General features: G+C 31.8%; 1 protein-coding gene across 4 annotated transcripts in view; it reads left to right on the top strand.

Annotated features, from left to right (window-relative positions):
* The window catches only part of scny (scrawny), a 357,320-nt gene that overhangs the window by 296,441 nt on the left and 42,042 nt on the right, over positions 1 to 18,837 (top strand). For all 4 annotated transcript variants that reach the window (XR_010879658.1, XM_067262464.1, XM_067262465.1 and 1 more), the window contains 2 exons: positions 7,169 to 9,046; positions 15,459 to 15,614. Coding sequence is in view for 3 of the 4 variants with exons in the window: in XM_067262464.1 (XP_067118565.1) it covers positions 7,169 to 9,046; positions 15,459 to 15,614 (2,034 nt within the window). In the remaining variant the exon portion in view is untranslated. The remainder of the gene's footprint in view (positions 1 to 7,168; positions 9,047 to 15,458; positions 15,615 to 18,837) is intronic.

Genomic DNA, 18,837 nt, shown 5'->3' with positions numbered 1-18,837 from the left:
CCCAAAGGCACTCAAAGATGTGAAGTAAATTATGTATTATGATAAAAGATATCAGACCTAAATAATCAAAATCTGATTCTTGTGACCAGGATAACAGCAACAATAAATCAACTATATTGAAGAAAATAATGATAAAAGTTTTCTTAGCACAAAAAGTTACCAACAACCTTAAAAATTCAAGTATTTCATTTTAAATATTTTAATTAACAACAAAATTTAACATTTATAAAAATTATAATAATTAGATTATAATTAGCAATTTTCCATTATTAAAGTTAATTAACACTAATGCATTAAATAATACAATAAACATTGGAAAAAATTACTTAGTTCTGAACAAAATTATGTATTATTTTGAACAGCAAAAGGAAAAGAATTTAACAGCTTTATCCAACAAGAAATAATTTTTAACTTCTAACTTCAATCTACCTTACAAACAAATTTTCTCAAACCAGCCATCTATTTATCACAATGTGTTAACTGGAAATTGCATCTCAGCTTTTCATTTACAGTCTTTTAAGGATTGAATATGACATTCTATTTCTAACATTATTGCATTCTCATCTACATACTTATTTGCTAACAATTGTTTTACAATTCTCTCTTACTGACAATTTTTCCAAACAGTATTTGAAAAAAGATTATTATTATGTTGACAAAATTACCCTTTGACATAATGATTTAATGACCCTTCTTAATTCACCAAATCATAGACACTTTTTTAAAATGGAACCATTGACACAAGTGACAACAGGCATGGGGTAAAGCTATTGGGTTTTTTAGTTGAGATTTATTTATTTATTTATATTTAAAGGTAAGAAGGGCTATCTGTGTAAGCAACAGATTTTGCCCTGTGTGAAATGGAAGGAAGAAGTAATAGAAAGTAGAATTAGAGGAAGAGGAAATTAAGGAGGAAAGGAAAGTGAAATAAGCAACCTTAGAGTTAACATGGGTGTTGTTATAGTTGTGATATTTTCATTTTGTCAAAGTCATGGTTGGCATTGTTGTCTTAGTCGTGTGTCATGTGTTTTATTGTTCATCATTGTCGTCCTGATCTTCTTGTTTGTAGTTGTTGTGGTCATCTTGGTTCTCGTCGTCGTCGTAATCATTATCTCGGTTTTCTATAATTGGTGGTATTAGTGCTTTACTATCTCGTATGAATTTTGTCATGGCTTTTAGTAGTTTGTCACAGGCGAACAAGTCTTGTGTTTTGGGTGGCCAATTGTGACCCTCCTGAAGACAAACTCTCTCAAAGTTCATTCTGTGTTCTTGATATTTTGTGCATTCGAATAAGAAGTGGTCTACTGAGTCTTCGCAGTTTATATCTATGTTGCAATGGTTGCAGTTTTTCTTCTTAAAACGATGTATGTGTTAAAGGCTCTGTGGCTTGTCAAGCATTGCGTAAGTTCGAAAGTTGTTTTGAATGATTTTTTCTGTTGTCTTTCTTCTATTGATGGGATGAATCTGTAGCATTGTCTACCAGTTACGTATTCGTTCCACTCCCTCTGCCATAAGATGTTGGTTTCTTGTATGATGTAGTTTTTAATGAAACCGATGGGGAGTTTAGAGTAAGTAATGTTGGAGTTTGTAATTGCTTTTTTAGCTAGCTTGTCCGCTAATTCGTTTCCCTCATATCCTCTGTGTCCGGGGATCCAGTTGAATATAATTTCCTTGTGTCGTTCCATGTCGTTTGTTAAGTTTATTAGGTCTGTTGCAAGGGCTGATTTAGTCTTTTTGTTGTCGAGAGTGTAGAGGGCTGCTCTTCTGTCTGTATAAATGATTAGGTTTCTGTGAGTATCAGAGGGAAAGTTGTTCACATAAAAGATTGTTTTAAAAATTGCCCAAAGCTCGGCCTGCATGATGGAACATTCATTCACTAATCTTAGTGAAGCTTGGTATATGGTCTTGTCCTTGTTCTTGATGACAATGCCTGATCCTACTCCTTGATCATTTCTTGATCTGTCCGTGTAAGCAATGAGATGTTGATTTCCTCTATGGGTGGTATTACTGAAATCCAAATTGACTTCAAAGAGGCGTTTTTCCCTAGGGTCAATCATGGCGTTTGTACCTTTTGGTCTGTAATGAATGTTTTGCTGTATGACATTTGCTAAATTTTTTGTGTTATCAGGTGGAAGGCTACCCAGTTTTTGGAGGTCTGTTATTTCATCTTTTGAGTATTCCTTAAGGTTGTTATTCAATATAAACCAATTCCAAATAATTTGTTTTGCCTTTAAATGAATTGGGGTTAAGTTTGCAATAGTTAATAGTGCATCAGTGGGTGCTGTTCGGTACGCTGTGCAAATTCTAATAGTGGATTCCCTCTGAATTGACAATAATTTTTTCTTTATGTGCGTATTATTGAGAGCCTCTTTCCACGCCTGTACCCCATACAATATGGCTGGCTCAATGGCTTGTAGATAGATGATCTTGGTGTTTCTTGGGTCCATTCCCCATGTGTTTCTTGTAATATTAATTAGTTGATTAGATTTCTCCATAGTTTTTTTGTACATTTGGTTGATATGATATTGCCAATTTAGAGCTCTGTCAAGGTATATTCCAGGATACTTCATTTTTTGTACATTTTTTATATTGTTTCCATTGAGTTTAACTCCTATTGCTCTTTTTAGTTGGCTTCTTTTGTTCTTTCTGGTCATTACAATAGCTTTGCATTTTTTGTAGTATATTGGTAATTTATGTTTATCGTTCCATTTCGCAATTTGTTCTAAGGCTTTATTTGTGATTTCTGCTACGCAGTCACAGTTTTTATGCGATATCATCAGTAAGGTATCATCTGCGTACGCCTGTATATTGAGTTCTTCTGTATTGGTAATTTGTTCTAGCAGTTCATCCAGTACCAGATTCCATAGGCCTGGACCACATCTTGACTTTTGTGGGCAACCTTTCATTACTTTAATATCTATATTGAAGTTGTTAGTATAAAAACCTGCTGTACGATTTGAGAGATAACTTCTCAAGAGATTTGTGAGGTTTTTAGGACATTTCGTTGGAATTAAGCGGTAGATAATGCTTGGCCACCAGAGGTTATCGAATGCTTTTTGAAAATCAATGCTAATTAGCATCACATGTCGGTTGTTCTCCCAAGCTTTGTTTATGAATTCCTTGGCATTTAGTATTGCCTGAATCGAGGAAGTACCTGGTTTAAAGCCAAATTGTTTATGGCTAGTTTATTTGCATTTGCTTAAACACCAGTTTATCCTGTTTATGATTAATCCATCTAGCATTCCCTAAAACTGGGAGCAAGCAGATTGGTCTAAAGTCCTCTGGTTTAGTGGCGTTTTCTTTCTTGGGGATTAATTTTACATTCACCTTTTTCCAATTTGTTGGAAATACCCCTGTTCTAAGGCATTCATTAAAGAGGTATACGAACGCGATGGGCACCTCCTCGAAGGCTGCCTTAACCATCTCTGCTGTAACGCCGTCCAAGCCTGGCGATTTCCTTCTTGCCATTGAGAAGGTGGCTTTCTGTACTTCTAAGAATGTAAATATTTTGTTGTCATCTTGTGTTGATGATTGGTTCTGAGTAGTCTGCCGTAATTCTTTGTGCATTTCAGAATCCGTAGTGCTATTGTCATTTGGGAAATGATACCTTAAGATGTTTTTGATGTTGTCTTTGATGTCAAGTTCTTGTTGTTCTCATTTTCTTTAATGATATTTGGGATATGACATTTCTTTTTTTTATTAAAAATGACTTTGTATGGTACACTCCATGGATTGTTTTTGAGTTCCTTACTGCAAAAATTTCTCCAGGCTTTGGTTCTGGCACTATTGATGCTTTTTTTATATTTCTTTAAGGCCCTACTGTATTTTTGTTTATAATTATTCATTCTCTCTTCATCTGTAGCTCTTACTAGTTTCCTTCTTAATTTCATAACGTGTTTCTGTTGTTCTGTCAGGCTGTCTGTTTACCAGATCGTTTCTTTATATTTCGTTCTAATGGTTCTTGTTGATAATTTTCCTGCCTTTTGCAATGATTTAGTTATGTGTTCAGCATACAGATTTATATCTTTGCCATCTTCTATTCTGTTATGGTAATAGTTCCTCCAGTGTGTTGCAAATGTTTGCCTGAAGAGATCCCAATTCATCTTTTTGGTGAAGCAAGTGGTGTCATTTTGTCTTCTGTTGGTCCTCAGTAGCTCTGCATAGATATATCTATGGTCGTTTGCTGTATCTTGTAACAATGTCTTGCAGGTAATAATTTTGTTTTTGATATTGGTCGGTGCAAGAAAAACGTCGTTCCATCCCTCTGCGTAAATTGTATAAAAAGTAGGATAGTCTGTGGTATTTGTTGAGTAAAGGTTGCGATTTGCCATTAAGTTACTGAGAATGCATCCTCTGTTTTCTTCTTTTTTATGAAACCATGTTGGAGATTTTGCATTTACATCTCCAACAATTATGAAGTTATCACTGTTTAGTTGATGAATAGTGTTTTCCAGTTCTTCAATACAGTTATCATCATTATCATCAGGAGTGAAGTACGTACTTAAAATGTATAGTTGTGGATTTTGATGAATTACTGTTGTTGTGATCCTCTGTGTTGTTAGATGTGAGATCATTGCAATGTCCAAGTTCTTGTTTCTGATTATTATGCCACTTTTTGGTTTTTTGCCTTTGTCTGTGGTTAACACTCTCCACCTCCCAAAGTTAACAATTTTATTATGTCTTGTATAGGGTTCTTGTATTATAATTAAATCAATGTCCATATCGTTGGCTGTCTTGATAGTCAAAGAGCAGGCGGCTTTACTTCGCTGTGTATTTATTTGAAGAATACGTAATTGATTCTGGTTTATGCTATTGTTGTTGCTATTTATCTGGGTAGAGTTATTGTTATTAGGGTTACAATCCATAATTGGTTTGTTGTATTATTTGTTGTTTCATTTTTTGTGTTGTGGGACATTGTGGGCTATAAGCATTGTGATCTGTCTTATTTTTCCTGTCTTTAGGTAAATTATTGTTTTCCTGTGTACAGTTTATACACTTTGGCTTCGCAGTTTTCCCACATTCATGATACTTATGCTCATTTCCGCAATGGTTGCAATTTTGTCTTTTCTGACATTCCCGTGCTAGATGTTGATATCTGCAGCATTTGTAGCAACGGATTAATGGTAAGTAGTCATCTACTTTAATCTGGGCCCAAGATAAAGCTACATGCTTCATTGTAATCAATTCTGCCCTTATTTTGGGGGAGGTACTAAATACTAGGTGACGGCAGTTTTCTTTGGTTCTCCCTTTTACTTTGAATGGTGATATTTTGCAGCTTGTTTTAAATTCTTCCATTTCCACCTTTCCCAGTGTTGGGTTTTGTTCGTACAAAATGTCAAAATTTCTTCTGTATTAATGGAGTTAGGTATATTTATCAATATCATTTTGGGCTTTCGTCCTTCAGAGATCTTGCATTGTATGTTCGTTTTTATTGTTTCTATTTTGTTAATAGCTTTTTGAAGGGCTTCTCCTTCTGCCCTGTTTCCTACCCGGAAACATACCCCGTCTCCCTTTACTTGTCTGATTGTCTTGACATTTACTTTTATTTTATGAGGTTCTACCTTTTCGAGGATTTCCTTGGTGATTTCTTCCATATTTATTTCTTCTCCCTTTTTGTGTTTTGGGTAGCCTATATGAGCAGTGCATGATTACTGGTCCTCTCATTATTAGTGATAGTTTTCCTGATGGTTTTAGTAGTAGTACTTTGTTTTGGAGCGGTTCTTACTATCTCCACATATGTGGGTTGTCTTACAACTTGACTATTTGTTTCAATTTGTTTTACTTTCCCCAGTAATTGTGGCAGAATGTTCTGTTCCTCTCTTTCAGCCCAAATTACAGATAAAATCCCATACATCTGATGTACTGCTGCATATAATTGTGCTACCCTCTCCTTGATCTCTTTTTGCTTTTCTGTTCTAATGTTGGAGCGATATGGAACCGGTAGTAAATCCAATATCCATTTCGTCTGAGTTTTTGCTTCTTCTAGTATGGTACCCTCAATGGGATTTGGCCCACTAATATCAGCGGGGCTTTCTATTTGTTCGTCAGGTGGGCTTTGATCGCACTCGTCTCCTCGGTCAATAAGTACTGAGACATTCCCTATGTCATCCATATTAACCCACAACAATGGCATTTATCAATAAATTATAATAAATCTTATACTAATTATTAAAGAATAATACCTAGAGTATCCCTTATTGATAAATAAAACTCTCTAATTCTTTTAATTTATTTATTTTGATTAAATACCACATAAAACAATCGATATGTATCTTAGAATAATAAGGGTAGGCTAATTTTAATTTATATTAAAATTTAATTAAAAAAAAAAAAAACCAAATAGAATTAATTTGGAAAAGATCCGATAATATTTAAGCTATCTGTCGCTATTTATTTAAAAGAAAGGACCGTTAGACTGGCCATTAATTTCCATTATAAAAATTGTTAAAACCATTGTAAAGTTTGTTATAATTGAAAATTCTTATTCTATATAATAGGGAGAAGTTTAAACCCCCGTAACTTCATTAATACTTAACGTGTGATCACTCAATTTACACCCCTCATACAACCTTCCATCCTAAACGTATCACTTATTGAAATCACTATTTAAGCCGATTGGAACGTCGAAATCCAAAATCCCTTAAGATTAGGTCCGCGATGGCCCGCTGATTGCCGCATCAAAAATAGGCATTTCCTCCGGATTGAGTGGGTCAAATTTTGAAATCGTACGCACTTCCTAGTTGGGGGTCCAGCGCCGTCTGGGTTCCGGAAAGTCGATCCGAATCTCGGGATCTTCAGGTGGTCCTATCTCCAAAATTTCCGGTCCGATCGAGACGAAATCAACGTCAACAGGGTCAGGGTGACTAGTTGTTTGCGGACTCACACAAAAATCCACTGTAAAAAGGAATTTTCCCACAAAAAACATGAATAGTCCACGAGCACGATCTAGCAGCCACATGACCAACGGGTCAGTCCACCTTTTTTTTTTAGTTGAGATTAATTTTGAATGCAAGGTGTGGATTTTTCATTCTTTTAACTTTAACAAAACAAATCCCAAAAATAAGTGTATATATATAACAGTATAACAGCACAAAAAAAAAAAATAAAATAAAATAATGTTTTGTCTTAGTTTTTCACAATATTTAAATAAATTTTTGTTTTTTGGTAGGTCATTTACCTAATGATTCATCTGCATCTTCAATTTCAAAAAGTAAAAGCATTACTAAAACAACATCATCTCCAGCTATTATTCGAGTATCATCAAGTTCTTCCAGTTTGGTGAATGGAAATGCTTATGGCGTTTCACCAAAGCTGTCGTTACCGCAGAACAGAGAGAAAGTAATTTTTGGAATTCGCAGGCCAGAACCTGGAATGAAAACTTTAGTAGATAAATCTCAACTCAATCATAATGTAAAATATAATTCTTCTGTATCAAATAATTCTGGTCATGCTTGTCTTGTGCCATATGCAGGTGATTCTTCTGAATCATCAGATGATGAACATAGAAAAATCAAGTCGAAAACATCAAACTACAAAAATTCTGCAAAAAGTACTCATGAAACAAGCAAATCAGAAGCAACTTCCACGGTTAATTCAGACAGTTGTAAAAATAAAATTGATTTGAAGGAAGAAAGTAAGGATATTGTTGGACAGAAATCTGAAGATTGTGTTGCTGCATCTAACAAATATAAAATAACAAATGAAAATTTTGTGAAAAAGTCAAGTGTTTATAGAACTTCATCTCCATCTGTTACTCCATCAGATTCTCTTCAGGTTACAACCAAGGTAAAATCAACATTTCCTTGGCACGTTAGTGATGCTAGTCTGCACTCTCCGTCCGTTGCATCAGGATCAAGTACAAATAGTGTTAATTCAACAGCAGACTGGACTGTAACTGATCAAGAAAACATTAATAGGAACAAAATAGAACGTACTTATACTGGTTGGACTATCACTCAAAATGAAAAATCAAGTAATGAACAAACTAAAACAAAGGGACCATCTACACATCATAAAGATACAACTAAAAAATCATTATCAAATAGTAATAATAGTGAATGCTCAGAGTTGCTTAACAAATCTGAAGTTTTAGTGGAATCTTCTTCTAATGGAAATACAAGTGTGTTAAATGATGCTGAAGAGTCTCCCACAAAAACTAAAACTAATGAAGATTTGCAATATTGCACTAATAAGTCTAGTAGTAGTAAGTCATCTGAACTGTTTGATGTAGATGTAAATAATTTTAAAAGTGAAAATGAACAGTCATTTCAGGACCATGCAGTCAGTAAAGAAAATTCCTTTCTTAAAAGTGGTAAAAAACGTAAAAGTATTGACTCAGAAAAAGGAAAATTCCAAGAGTCTTCAAGTAAAAGAACATCATCATCAGCATCTTCATCATCATCATTATCTTCATCATCATCCAAGAGCCTCATCAGTGACATTCATAAGAGCACTAGTTCGAAGTGGGAGTCCAAATTTTTTGACAATGATGAAACAAGCTATTATCCAATGTCTAAGAAATGCAAAAGTTCATACAATGAACATGAAGAAAGAAAAGAGGGTTACAGATATAAAAAAAGAATAGATGAGAAGTGGAAAAGTAAAAAGAAATATAGTAAACACTCTGAAGATTTTTGGCAAGCGCATAAAAGTTACAGATCAGGGAAAAAATCTAAAAGTAGAAAATACGATCATAGAGAAATGCAGAATAATTACTATAATTCATCATTTAATGCAAGAAATGAAAGGCATTACAGTTATGAAGGAAATCATTATAAAGAAAAATTTAATTCAGAATTGCAAAATAGTATAACTCATCATGCTGAAAACACTCGTCAAAAAGCAAATGTAAAAATAAAACATAAAAATGGACTCGATAAATCTTTACTAGAAAATTCATGGGATAAAAAGTATTTAAAACAAAAAAAACATTTAAATTATAAGAGTGGAGATAGTGATAATAGTAGCTGCAGTTACGAAATGGAATGGGTAGAGAAGACAAAGGAAACTGTAGAAGCTGAACAAAAAACTTCAAAATCTTACAATGGTAATTGATTTATCATACTTTTTCAAAAAATAATTTCTTATGATAGATAAATCTTAATACTTATTTTTAGTAATAATAATTTATTGGTGGACTAAAAATATGATGATAATATAACATAAAAATTATTATTATGGTATAGTAAACTTTAGTTATATTATTGGAGTTTATAATTTTAAATAATAATTAAATTTATATCTACTAACAACACATATTATTAAAGTAATGCATTGTATAACTAACTATATTGGAAAGTTTTTCCTATTTATATTCTGAAATTAAGTATACCAAAATAATTTTGTACTGTAAATAAGATTATTTTAAGTCTGAAACTGCTATTTGTAACTGATAGAAATATCTTTTATCCTAGTTGCATATTAGTTTTAGCTTCTTATATCTTTTGGAGTTTAACTTGTAAGATGAGTTTCAACCTAAACCAGAATTTTGAGCTGAAAATCTCAAGATCAACTTATACACCAGGTCAATTTATACACCTAATTTACAGTATTTGGTAGAAGTAAAAGATAAAAGCTATTCATGAACCAAAATGATTGCTGTGTTAAATCTGGCTATAATACTGCTGCTGTTAATAATTAAATTCTGAGTAATTTGGCACTAGTGGTAGGTGTTAGATGCTATATCTTATTAAATTTAATAAGAGATGGTGCCTAACTCCTATCTCTAGTGCCAAATTTCTCAGGATTTAATAATAGCAGTAATATAGCCCAATTTAATCTGGCAATCATTTGGCTTTAATATAACTATCCAGGCTTAAAGATGTTTATATATCTATTCCTAAAGATTTATAAAATGTATTTATAATGCATTTTGTTTTTATAAATTATGAGTGTAATAAATAAAATAGTACAGTAGAGAGTCGAAAATCGGAATCAATTGGGGACTGGGGTTGTTCAGATTAGTGATTTGTTCGGATTACCAATTATGTACGAAAAAATATTTTAACCTATCCGATGTTGAAATTTTTCTCCATTGCGTGTCGCTTCGCATTGAATTTTCGTCGATTTTAAGCCTAACGAAAATTTTTATAATAATAATCGAGGCTATTGTATCATTAAAAATTATTTCTTTATTCTGTACAAACAAAATATATTGAAAATACAGTAATAAAATTTAAATTTGCCGACTGAAAATCGTTTTGATTACCGGGGTTCCGATTAACGACTCTCTACTGTATTCTAAAGAGAAATTAAATGTCCATTTAGCTTTAATGATTTTTTGAAGCATGTTTTGAACAAAAATTATTTTTCTATAAATAAAAAATATCATGGAAAGTATAGATGCAAAGTTTTTGATTTTATATTGGAATAAGTCTAAAAATATAAAATAAATTTTCTGTTTTCATGCACAACAGAAAATTTATATTTTGCATTAATTTTCTCTCTTTATAATTTAGTGCATGTGTGCTGATAAGGATTTTTACACATGCACTAAACTATAAAGAGACTCTGAGAAAATTAATGCAAAATATAAATTTTCTGTTGTGCATGAAAACAAAAACTATTTTATATTTTTAGACTAATCTATAAATCTGATGTTGGTAACAAAATGTAATGAATACAACAAAAATGCAAAATGAAAATTGTAAAATAAACGTAAATTATGTTTAATAAATTTGAATATATGAGTTTACCATTTACAATTAAAATATATTTATTATAACATAATCAAGATTACATTACAATAAATATATTTTAATTGGAAATGGTGTGTTTCTCTTCCCTCAGTATAACAAAAGGAATTGTTATACTGAGGGAAGAAAAACACACCATTGTTATACTGAAGGAAAAGGAACAGCATTTCCAATTAAAATATATTTATTCCTAGTTCACAAGAAAGTCCAAAGTGGACACAAGCATAATATAAGTAATTAAGGACAACAAGCACATATCAACATGAGTTTACACCTTCTTTGGATACAAATCAAGTAAAAGAATTGAGCAGAATTTAATACACAAACTTCAGAACAGGGCAAGTGTATTTTAAAAGAGAATGATAAATAAATTATGAAACTATAATTAATTTATATTTATGTATTTAATATACATTTTAATTGAAAGAGGGGGGTGCCTCCAGGTTCCACTCATAGGTACGACCTGGAGGTTGGGGGGAAAAGTTGCTGAAATGGGAGTGAGGGAGATGAAGGATAGGGGATGAAAAGAGGGCAAAGTGGGGGAGACAGGTGAGAGTATATGGTGCCTGCATCACAATATTGAAAGCATAACAATACAAATTACAGATAAAGAATTGACTGAATACATTGATGTGCACCAAACAACGGCGAGTACATAAAAATGTATACGTATACAGCTACAACATAAATATACATAATAATTAACATATGTACAGTGAGATTATGCTTACAAGAAGCATGCAAAACAAGAGGATTAACATCAGTAATTAACATGAAAGTGGAGAAAATTATACAATTAAAACTGAATAATTACAATAGAATACAATGGTATGGTAAGGTATCTAAAAAATATGTTAATTACTCACGAATGCTAACATAGCAAGACAAGTCAGAAGTTCTATATAATAGGAAAAGCCAGTAATGTACACTGAGTAACTGTTTATAGATGATAGTACATTGCAGACAAGAGTAATAACAATATACCTCATGAATGAAGAGGTTTACAATTGGTGTCAGACATTGTACAAAATACAGTAATGAAGATAAGTACAGTACATAACCTGTGAGTAGATTAATGATACATGAGTATAGAAAAGTTACACAAACATAAGATTAGTGATGCATACAGAATGGTAAAGCCCAAAATTTACAGTGGAATACAGAAAAACATTACAAACAAATATAGATGATACAGCACTGCAGTAGACGAGCATGGAGTGCATGTACAGGACACACAGGTAGCAAGAGTGCATGAGCATGAGTGCACAAGAGAAAATGGTGCTACTTACCTTGTTACACAATGGAAGAACAGTTTGTGTATGTGCAACGATAGCCAATGGAGCAGCATAACTGGTTGGAAGCATGTATTTAATATAGATTATAGTTTAGTAGCAATTGTTAAAAAATACATCATTTAGATAGTAAGTTTAGCTTATTAGTACTTATTGTAATCAGATTGAGGTGGAGAAATAGCAAAGCCTGTTTCTTCTATGTGACTCACAGAATTGTGTTTATTCTAAAAATTTGATTGACTGATTTTGATTAAACTTTGCCATTTTCCATTAATTGGAATGATTAATCCAAAAATGAAATAAAATATGGAGGTCCATGATTTCTTTTTCAATACAGTGGGATCAAAGTGATAATGTCCATGCTCCCTGACGCAATTCAGCATGCCTAACAGAATTTAGGGGTAAGGAAAAAATACTGCATGCATCTAACGAATAATGGGCACAAAAAAAAATGACGAAAACACAAGAACAAAACAATCAATGCCAATTGCTTTGTTCCTGAATTGCCTTCTTTGTAGTGGAAAATGCAAGGATCGTCTGTGCAATCATCAGGTGAAGGGTTGCCACTCTGTGCCAAATAAGAATAAGGATCACTTCTCTCTTTTTGGCTCTGCTTCACTTCTATCATGATACAACAAAGTTACTCGATGTCATCATAATTTTTTATTTTATTATATTAATATTCAATAATTCATTTATATGTTTAATTAAAAAATAAATAAGGTTTTATTTTTTAAAATATTTTATTCTGAAATATATGAGTTCTGTTTTTGACAAGACTATGTCTTGTTTATAAAATTGTGGTGCTGTCATGGCTTATCAGCTTAGAGGTATGAAGGAGTACATGTCAGGAGTTGCAGTTTGGCACAGAGTATTAGGTGCCCAAATCATGTGCACATAAAAAAAAACCAGACTTATAGGTACTCAGGACCGAGAACCAAGTCAAAATAAAATACAAAATGGCAACACTCTTTCTATAAACAGGAACTATTGCGAGATTTGCTCATGTGTTGCTTGTTGGGAAGTTGGAAATGCACACATTGTGCATTTTTGAAACTAGATGGTGCTAGTCATTATAATTTCATATTATTTTTATATTAAAACTAACTTCCGAAATATAAATTTTTTGTTTTTACATTTATTAGTAGCCACAATTGTTTTTCAAAAACGGGAAATTTTCATTAGGCATCGACAAAAATTCAACCTGTGGCGACACACAATGGAGAAAAATTTTGACATTGAATAGGTTAAATTCACCGAAAATGCATCATGGTCGTGGCTGTGGCCAGCGAAGTTTGAACAATCGCGCTCAAAACCAGCGATACCAAAGAAGATTGGAGAATGAAAACAAAGACCTGCTGTGAGCGTGAAAGTGATCCCACTTAGTAGTGAGTCTCTGAGACATAGTCTTGTCCCAAATACGGCCTTGCCATTTTACTTGTTTATTATTTATTTGGATGCATCTGAAAAACTTCAAAAATTCGGCAATATTTGTATTTTCAAGTTTATTCAGTTTTTTTTATTTGTTTTTTACAACTTAATGCTGAATTTACATTCTTTAAATTTAATAGTATAAACTGCAGTTCCAGAAGATTTCAAATATCAAAAATTTCTATTGGTTGTAACAGATCAAGAAAGATCCTTATCTGTTTTCACTTTCATAAGCAATTCATTGTATTTGTGATGTATTTGTTAGATTTGCCATATCAGTTTTAATCTCAAGGTTAAATGCACTTTGATGTACGGAATTACCCTCGACACATTACACAAGTGTAGATCTTTGGGTTAAACTGCCAGACAAGTTAATTGGCCGATTTCAAGTGGTTAAGATGTATTAGTGGATTAGTGGAGAAAGATGGTCAACCAGCTCTGATTCTGATGTGAACAACCTTTATTTAGAATATTTAAAGAAAACTTATTCAGTATCGGCAGAATATTTTTATGAAGGATCAACCTTATGATGTTGTGTAGGAATTATAAGTTCTGAGAATCGATTTCAATTTAAAAAACTCCAATTTTATGTTAATTTTTAGAATTAAGTGAATATACTTAAATTAAAATATTATAGATAAAAGCCACCAAATCTCCTAATATATATTTTGTATGTACTCCAATCTATTTCATACTTTCACTCACTTATTTTTCACTACTATATCTTGTTCACCATTGTTTTCAGTCTTGCAACTATGTAGTAACAATTTTCTGGCTAACTGACCAATAGCTAGTTGATGAATCAAAGTAACTCATGCAACAAGAGTAGCTTATTCTTTAGATTAGCGACGAGATCAAATTTATTCTGCAGGTAGTTATTCTGTTGTTTATATTGTAACTTGTGCAGTTGGCCCTTAGAAGTTTAACATTTGTTGAATTTAAAGGCTATTCAGAATATTTATATAGAAACATCAGATATGTTTGGTTTTTCAATTTGTAACATTTCTGATAGATATACCGTCTTTTCACTCCACTCGTGGCATGCGAGGTGTTGCCATACTGATAATCACAGTAATATGTTGCTAGTGATCTTGGCTGTTGCATTTTTATGGTAACTTACCTACTTATGCTAAGTCTACACAAGCCATCAGTGATGAGGGTAACTCACACTCAAAAATTTCTGATTATATCCCTGCAGTATCATAATTTTTTTTTTTTTTTTGTTAAAAAATCTGTACCTACCTTGGATGTATATTTTGAATCATTGTTTCTCTGAAAAATATAATGGCTTTGAATACTCATTTATGATGTAGAATTGGCATCTAGTGTATCTCTGAAAGCAAAAACATTCATTGTAGAGGCAATAAATGCCAAACTAACAATACCACTGTAAGAGAGGCAGACCCATACCATTCCAAAGCCTCTGCCATGTTTCACTGCAAGCTTAAAATAACATATTTTCAAGATTGATCCTTTTGGGCTCCATGTACAGGTTTTTCTTTTTGTTTAAATAGTTCAAACTTCAACTCAGCAGATCAAATAATTGACTTCCAAAATTCTAGTGGTTTGTTTACATATTTCGTAGCAAATTGGAATCTTTTTCATTTAAGTAGGAGTTGAAGGTGGCTTTCTTCTTGTCATTCTACCATGAAAGTTTTTTCATGTAATCATTTGAATGAATTCATTTGAATTGAAGGATCCTATTTTATCATGGCCAAACACAGATTTAATTTCTCTTACAGTTTTCTTTCGGTCTCAATTTGCAGCACTTACAATCAACCTATCTTGAGTAGATATAATCATGTATTTGGTATATACGGTGCTTTTTTGTAGCTTTACATGTGTTATTAAATATTATATTTAAAAAGATATATATTGATATATTAATATATATATCAATGATTGACGATTGATACTACAAAAAATAAACAGTTTTTATTTTATATATAAATTGTATTTTAAAGGTTATAAAATTTTAAATAATCTAATGATGATGAAAAAAATGATAAGTTTGTTTCTTAATATTATTTATTTTTTTAAGTTCCTTCCAAATATTGGGATTCTGATGTTAAGGACGGTTTCACTCAGAAGACAAATGATCATAATTCTAATCATAATAAATATTGGAATGGAAGAGAGAGAAATGAAATTGTTAAAGAATTACAAAAATATTCTAGTAAAGGTTATGGTGAAGGAGGTGAGTTTATGTAAATTATTAGAATAATAATAATAATTTTTAAATATATATTCTAAATATTAGTTACAATATCGGAATAATATTTTGCAACTGTAATGTCTAATTTGAAACATTTTTATTTTGATTATTTAATTATTTCTTCTATGTATAGGCCTACACTCCGTTAAGAAATTATAAGACCGGTACATTTGTTTAATTTTCTCAAAACTAACAAAGTTTAATGGTCAATTATTATTCTCAACAAAGTAAGTACAATAAATAATCAAGTTTTGAACAATTAGTTCAACAATTTCAACAGATTTTAATTATTAGTTTTTTACAAAAGTCAAATTTTCACTGTTAATAAATTATAAGACCATCACGAGAAAATGATTTAATTCTTTTTTTCAGGAAAAATTTTTATCACCCACACGTTTGTTGGTTTTTAATAATGTCACATGACTAATTTTAATGGTTTTCTTAAGGTTATTTTTGTGTGGTTGTGTTAAATATTATGCCAGAAGGAAATGAATTGGGAAGAGAAAAAATCCAGAAAATTTATTATTATGCTTGGGCTGGTTACTCAGAAAAGGCCATAGCAGTCTCCTTAATTAATAGGTCTAAAACAGCAGTTCATCATGTGTTGGGAAAAAACGGAAAATTATGTTTGGTTGAAAAGAATCACTGTCCTCACTTGATTATAGATGTGTTTTTTTGTCTGAAAACTCAACAGAACATGTCCACAGATTTCATGTGAAATTGGGGCAAAAATTTCACATGTAATTGTTTGGAAAATATTAAGGAAAACCAAGAATGCAAGTTACGTAAAACTAAAGGATAACCCCAAAATGACTTGAGGCACATAAACAGGCAAGATTACAATAGGCCAAGAAGTATATATCCTGGATCCATGTGGTGTTTTCAGATGAAAAGAAGTTTAATCTTGACAACCCAGATGGGAATAATTCATATTGGCATGATTTGTGCAAGACACTTCAGTAATTTGTTTAGTAGACAAATGGGTGGAGGCACTTTCATGGTTTGGTAAGCATTCTATTATGATGCTAAACTTATTCTTGTTAAAGTTAGCATTAAATTAAAATCTGAAAATTATCAGGTGTTAGTGGAAAAACATGTGCTTCCATTTAGATCACATTTTAGATGAAGAAAATGGTACTACCAACAAGACAATGCCACCTGCCATAACTCAAAGGCAACTCAAGACTGGTTTAAGGGGAAAAAAATGTTTTACCTTGGCCATCAAGAAGTCTTGACTTAACCCTTTGAAAACTTTAGTGGATTTTGTCAGAAGGTATATGCAAACAGTTGCCAATTTTTAAGTGTTCCAGAATTTGAATGTGAAATTATGTGCCAGTAAATAATATTGACAACAGTCTACTGAAAAAATTGGTAGAATCAATTCCAAACAGGCTATTTAAAGTGATATGAAGAAATGGAGCAACAATCAACTAGTAATCAACAAAAAAGTTACTTTTCAATATTTGTTTTCATGGTGGTCTTAGAATTTACTAGCAAATGAGCCCAGCGTTGCTTGGGCAAACGATTTGGATGATTTGGTAAATATTGTACATTTGGAAATTAAGTTATTACTATCAAAAACAAAAAGTTGCATCTAAAATAGTACAGTAGAAGCCATTCTTTAGGTTAAGCCTTAATCCTCTCCCACCCTGCGGGGGAATTTTCAAAATTCCTTCTTAGTGTGCATTTTCGTGACGTACCGAAACTATGTACCAAATTTCATCTCTGGGTTTGGCGATTTGCTCTGAACGATGATGAATCAATCAGTCAGTCAGGACATGTAATTTTATATATTTAGATTAACAGTGAAAATTTGACTTTTGCAAAACTAATAACTAAAATCTGTTGAAATTGTTGAACTAATTGTTCAAAACTTGATTATTTATTGTACTTATTTTGGTGAGAATAATATTGACCTTAAACATTGTTAGTTTTGAGAAAACTAAAAAAAAAGATAATGGTCTTATAATTTCTTAACAGATCATATATACACTGTTGCTTTAAGGTGGATCAATTTTTTTTTGCAAGCAAGCAATAGTAATCAAATTCTGTATGTGGAATAATAGTAAAAAATAAAGGATTACAACATTACAGCACAAGGATTCATCCCTAAAGAACAGTTTCATCACAATTGTTGTACATCAGTAAATTGTAAAGCTATCTCTGATATTGGTTAATTTGCATTAATTGCCAGACTCCTTTGTCATTTGTGATAAAGCTGTTCTTCAATGATGTATTCCTGTGCTGTGATGTGGTAATGATTTTTTTTACTCCTGTTCCATGGGCATAATTTGATTATTATTGCACACTGGTTTTAAAGTGCATTAATTTTTTAATTGTGATTTTTCTTCTAAGCTAATGCATTTGAAATAAATTAATAAACCAAACAGTCACCATAATTAATCAGGCTATGTTTTGCTACTATTAATAATAAGTAATTTGATATTAGGGATATACAATATAACTGAAATCACCATTAAAGTTTCTGTGGTAGGAAATGATTTCTGTTAGTGATGGGATGATTAATTGGAATCAGAAAAATCTGGCATTTTTCGGGAATTGAAATCAAGCAAATTTCATCATAATTTCCAATTCTTAAAACGATTCTTCCATATTTAACAAGAAACTTAATTATTTGTTTCAGTCGAAGATTAAAAATTTTTTAAATTATGATATTAACAATTAAGTATTAGTTTATTGGAAGCTTTCATGTCAACAAAGCAGAGAGAATGCAAATTCCCATACATGAGGTGATGTCTGCCATGACAGACTTTTCTTTTGTGTAGTCTGAGCGGTGAGACATTGCACTCGGTCAGTACTGTCTCTATTTTAGGAAAAATAAGGTGGCATTAGGGTTGCCACCTGCCCAGTATTGGGTTGATTTGGCTGGCAATCAGCAAAACAATTTAAATTATAAACAAATTATATTTTAATTGAAAAAATATTATATAAAATTATTTTTAATATTTAGTATGTTTAATTATAATGATAAAATGCTTGAACAACAGCTTAAATACTTTTTTCCAGCAACACTCATTTTTTTAAAGGAACATTTTTCACCCTGTTTCATGGGTCTGCATCAGGTTTAACAATAATCCAGTGAGCGGAAGTTGTGGAAAGTTATAAACGCTTGCACTCATTTCGTGTAGTTGATGAACAGCATGATTTATATGTTAGAGGCATTTAAAAAATTATAAAGAAATAG

The sequence above is a fragment of the Centruroides vittatus genome, unplaced genomic scaffold (assembly GCF_030686945.1).
Source record: "Centruroides vittatus isolate TY-2023 unplaced genomic scaffold, ASM3068694v2 contig_1477, whole genome shotgun sequence".
Lineage (NCBI taxonomy): Eukaryota > Metazoa > Arthropoda > Arachnida > Scorpiones > Buthidae > Centruroides > Centruroides vittatus.
Note: the sequence above shows the minus strand (reverse complement) of the source record. Positions and strands in the feature narration are given on the sequence as shown.